Source organism: Haliaeetus leucocephalus, unplaced genomic scaffold, assembly GCF_000737465.1.
Source record: "Haliaeetus leucocephalus isolate CR32 unplaced genomic scaffold, Haliaeetus_leucocephalus-4.0 Scaffold668, whole genome shotgun sequence".
NCBI classification, from domain to species: domain Eukaryota; kingdom Metazoa; phylum Chordata; class Aves; order Accipitriformes; family Accipitridae; genus Haliaeetus; species Haliaeetus leucocephalus.
In genome coordinates this window covers 1742603-1747434 of record NW_010973104.1, presented here as the reverse complement: position 1 = coordinate 1747434, position 4832 = coordinate 1742603, and the positions used below count along the sequence as shown (strand labels likewise).

Here is a 4832-nt window from a genome sequence, read left to right as displayed (position 1 = left end):
CAGCTGCCCGGCCCGGGGGGGGGCCCGGCCCGCTCGGTAGCACATGTGCTGTCACTCAGCCAGCCCCGCGGTTATTTTAGCTCGGGGCCGGTGAAAGGCTCGGGGCTGGGCGGCCGGATTGCGCCCCGCTTCGCCATGGGCCCCCCGCTTCTCCTCGCCTGCCTGCTCGCCCCCCTCTGCGCTCGGGTAAGGGGTACGGGGAGATGGGGATGGGGTGGGGATGGGGACCCCCCCCCCGCCCCCGCTTCGTGCCCTGGGAGGGCCGGCCGGGATGGGGAGCCCGAATGCGGTGCCAGGGGGGGGATGGCTGGACCCCAGACCCCATGGAGGTACGTCCTTGGGGGGCAGCGGGGATGGGGACGGGGGTGATGGGGGCTTGGTGCCCCTCTTGAGGCATTTCCCACCCCACAGATGGTGGTGGCGGGGGGGAGCCTGCGGCTCCGGCACACTGCCTGCGTTTGTGAACCGGGAGATGGGATTTGGGGGAGGGTTAGGCATTCAGAAACACCCTGCTCCCCCCTTTCCCACGCCAGCTGTGGTCCCAGACCCCCCCCTGCACCCCCCTGTCCATGCACGTCCCCCCAGAGCCCCTCACCGCGGTCTCAGGCCTGAGTGACATGGGGCTGTTGGGGTTCTGGCCTGGACCTCATGGCTGGGTGCTCAGGGCAGAGGAAGAAAAGAGGGCCTGCAGGGCAGCCCCCCCAGCAGCAGGGCCCACATTGCCCCCCACCCCCCTCCCCATCCACCCTGAGCTCCGCCAGCCTCCTGGGGAAGGGGGGGGGGTCTCTCCTGGGGAGGGCAGAGGGACAGCTGGAGGCCACGGGGCAGCTCCCGTCATAGCCTCAAAATGAGCCCCTTGTCCTGCCCATCCCGCAGGACTGGCATGCAGACACCCCCCCCAGCCCTGCACAGCTCCACACCATCCCCAGGGACCCCCCAGCACAGCCATCCCCACCGGCCCACCCCCCTGCCGTGGGCAGGGTGCCCATGCAGGGCACCCCAGCACCCAGCGGTGCAGCCAGGATGGGTGCAGATGTGGGTGGGTGCAGGTGTGGGTACAAGGCCTGGTGCTGTCCAGATGTGCTCCCTCCCCGGGGAGGGGACAGGACATGTCCCCAGGGCCCAGGACAAGGGTGAGCCCTGACGAATGTGGCACGGAGCTTGGCAGGGGGGTAGGCTGCACGCACAGCTCCCTACCCCCCCCAACCCCCATCTCCCAGCCCCCACATTTGCTCCCCACAGCTCCCGACCCCCCCCCCAATTCCCTGACCCTCTAGCCCAGTCTCTCGTGGCCCCTAAACCCATCCTAGCCCCCACAGCTCCCTGACGCCCATTGCAGCCCCCCAATAACTCCTGCTCCCCCAGTCCCTGTTCCTAATCTTCCACACCAACATCCCCCCCCAGCTCCACCCCAGCTCCCTATTCCCCCCCCCCAGCTCTGTACCCCAGCCAGGCCACCCTTGCAGCCTAAACCGATCCCTGACCCTTCCACCCTCGCTGCCACATCCACGTGTGACAGTGACGTGGGCTGGGGCCACACCAGGCGCTGCCAGCCCAGGGTAACCCCTTCGTCCCCACTGCCGAGGGTCCCGTGAGGCACCCCTTCCCAGCGAGTCTGGCAGGATGCCTGTCACCGTCACATCAGGATGTCAGGGGACCACCGACACGAAGCTCCCGGGGGAGCCGGGTGGCCTCTCCATTCCCCCAACCCCAACCCCATCAGGGGATGCCAGTGCTGTGCACCCCAGCGCCATGCACCCCAGCGCCATGCACCCCAGCACCGTGCATTCCGGCACTGTGTACCCCCACACCGCGCATCCCGGCACCATGCACCCAGCCCAAGTTCAACGCCCTGTCCGCTGCCCCGGCATTGCACCCCACTCTGGAGGTTTTGGGGTCACCGGCAGCACCGTGTCCCTCCTACAGGGTACCAGCCCAGCCCAGCCGGGTGCCGCAGCCCTGGGCAGCCCCCAGGCCTGGCGGCAGCACGAGGGTCCACGGCGGGTGAAGAGAGCCTGGGTGATCCCCCCCATCAGCGTCTCGGAGAACCACAAGCGCATCCCCCACCTCCTGGTGCAGGTAGGCAGGGTGTCCCCCCACCCTTTCTTCCAGGCAGTGGGGTGGGGGGTACCCTGGGCAGGGGGATTGCATGGGGGCACCCCAGGAGGGGCGACATGGTATGGGGGGAGACTTAGGGCACAGGGGGACCCCAGGTGGGGGACAGATCCCCCCCCCAGCCCCAGGACCACCAGCTCTGCTTTCCCCGGGGCAGATCAAGTCGGACAAGCAGCAGCCCGGGGGGGTGATCTACAGCATCAAGGGGCCGGGGGTGGACGAGGAGCCCCTGGGCATCTTCTCCATTGACAAGTTCAGCGGGAAGGTCTTCCTCAATGCCATGCTGGACCGGGAGGAGAACGACCGCTTTCGGGTAAGGATGCTGCCTGGCCACCCGCAGCACCCTCCTCAGCGCCCCCCAGCCGTGCCAAAACCCACCTGCTCTGCGCCCACAGCTGAAAGCCTTCGCACTGGACCTGGGTGGCGTGACTCTGGAGGACCCCACTGACCTGGAGATCATCGTGGTGGACCAGAACGACAACCGGCCGCTCTTCCAGCAGGACATCTTCACGGGGCGCGTGGTGGAGGGGGCTGAACCAGGTGGGTCCAGCCGGGGAGCCGGGGATGGGGAGCAGGGGGGGCCGAGCCAGCCCCCACGCTGTCACCCACTGGGGCACTTCTGCGGCCACAGGGACCTGCGTAATGACGGTGGATGCCACCGACGCCGACGACCCCGATACGGATAACGCGGCGCTGCGGTACTCCATCCTGGAGCAGGGCGCTGGCGGCATGTTCAGCATCAACGCCACCACCGGCCAGATCTGCACCGCGCGACCCGGCCTTGACCGCGAGGTAGCGGGTTTGGGGGGCACGGGTGGCACCAGGGTGACACCGGGACTGGGGGCAGCCAGAGACCCCCAGCTGGTGAAACCACAGCTCCAAGCCATGAGCAGACCCAGGCATGGGGACAGGGTGGGTGGCCAGCGGCTGGGGGACCTCTGGACTCCTGGGGGGGGGGCTGGAGGGGCTCAGCACTGGACCCCCTCCTTCCCCGCAGACCGTGGGGGTGTACAACCTGACGGTGCAGGCAGCCGACATGTCCGGGGATGGGCTTACCACCACCGCCATAGCCGTCATCTACCTGGAGGACATCAACGACAACCCTCCTGAGTTCACCAAGGAGGAGGTAGTGGCCGGGATGGGATGGGGAGACATGCAGGGGTCAGGGGGGGTGGGAGCCAGCCCCCCCAGGAGCAGCAGCATCCCAAGGGGGCAGACACCAGCCCCACACTGGTATCTCCCCCAGTTCTCCATGGAGGTGGAGGAGCAGGCAACCGGCGTGGATGTGGGCAAGGTCTTCGTGCACGACAAGGACCTGGCCGGCTCGCCCAACTGGCTGGCCAAATTCACCATCCTGGAGGGCGACCCCGAGGGTGCCTTCGCCATCCGCACTGACCCCTACACCAACGATGGCGTGCTCTCTGTGGCCAAGGTGGGCGCGGGGTAGCCGGGGGGCTGGTGGGGGGGGGTCTTCCATGGCTCAGCTGACCCGTGGCCCCTCTCGGTAGCCACTGGACCACGAGGTGCGGGACCGCTTCGAGCTGACGATGTCAGTGCAGAATGAGCAGCCGCTGGAGCCCACGGCCCCCGCCAGCCCCCGGGCGCTGGCCACCGTGCGGGTGCGGGTGCGGGATGTGAACGAGGCACCCATCTTCCGTGAGAACCCGCGGCGGGTCAGCGTGCTGGAGGGGGCCCCCCCAGGCACCCCCGTCACCACGTACACTGCCAGCGACCCCGACACCCGCCAGCTCCAGACCCTCACGTAAGTCCCAGGCTGTGGGTTTTGGCACCCGGTCCCCTTGCATCACCTCCCAGCACCCGCTGCGTTCGGGTTCCCGCGTTCACAGCCTGTGCTAGGTGTTTTGGGGGTGGGGCTGATGGCATGACCCCCCCCGCTCTGCGCCCACAGCTATGCACTGCTCTACGACCCGGCGGACTGGCTGCAGCTGGACCCCCACGTCGGCACTGTCCGCACCAAGCGGGAGCTGCTGCACCCCTCCGCCTTCCTGCAGGGTGGCTGGTACATCGCCCTGGTCCTTGCCCGCGATGATGGTGAGCGGCCCCCCCACACCTGCCTTGTCCCCCCTGCTCCCACCATCGCCCTCCTAACCCCCCCCTGCTCTGTTACCCCCAGCCGAGCCCCCGCTCTCCGCCACCGGCACCCTCTCCATTGAGATCCTGGAGGTGAACGACCACGCGCCCCTGCTGCAGCCGCCGGCTGGGGTGGTCTGCGGGCGCCCAGGACGAGGGGGGACCCTGCTCCTGGGGGCCACGGATGACGACCGGCCCCCCCACGCTGCCCCCTTCCACTTCCAGCTCAGCCCCCAGCACCCCCAGCTCGCCCGCAACTGGAGCATCACCCGCTTCAATGGTGAGGGCTGGCTGGGGCGAGGGGGGGGGGTGGGCTGCTGCATAAGGGGGTCCCCCGCTCACCCCCTGCCCACGGCCCTCCTGCAGTGACCCACGCGGTGCTGGCCGTGCTGGTGGAGCTGCCCGAGGGGCCCTACTCGCTCCCGCTGCTGCTCCGGGACTCGGGGACGCCCCCCCAGGAGCGGCAGCAGCTGCTGAACATCTCGGTGTGCCACTGCGGCCGGGACGGCACCTGCGAGGACGGTGTCCTGGCCGCTGCCACCGCCGGGGCCGGCATCACCCTCGGGGCCCTCATGATCATCCTTGGCAGCAGCATCCTCCTCCTTGGTGAGTGAGACCCCCCCACC

General features: G+C 69.0%; 1 protein-coding gene across 1 annotated transcript in view; it reads left to right on the top strand.

Moving 5' to 3' along the window:
* CDH15 (cadherin 15, type 1, M-cadherin (myotubule)) overlaps positions 1–4832 on the top strand; it is a 6691-nt gene that overhangs the window by 1352 nt on the left and 507 nt on the right. Inside the window, 12 exon segments of the mRNA XM_010579704.1 lie at positions 4–186; positions 1927–2079; positions 2273–2428; positions 2511–2655; positions 2747–2907; positions 3113–3241; positions 3362–3547; positions 3624–3877; positions 4025–4167; positions 4250–4486; positions 4573–4807; positions 4809–4832. The exon segment at positions 4809–4832 is cut by the window's right edge and continues 223 nt beyond it. Of these exon segments, the coding sequence (XP_010578006.1) occupies positions 4–186; positions 1927–2079; positions 2273–2428; positions 2511–2655; positions 2747–2907; positions 3113–3241; positions 3362–3547; positions 3624–3877; positions 4025–4167; positions 4250–4486; positions 4573–4807; positions 4809–4832 (2006 nt within the window).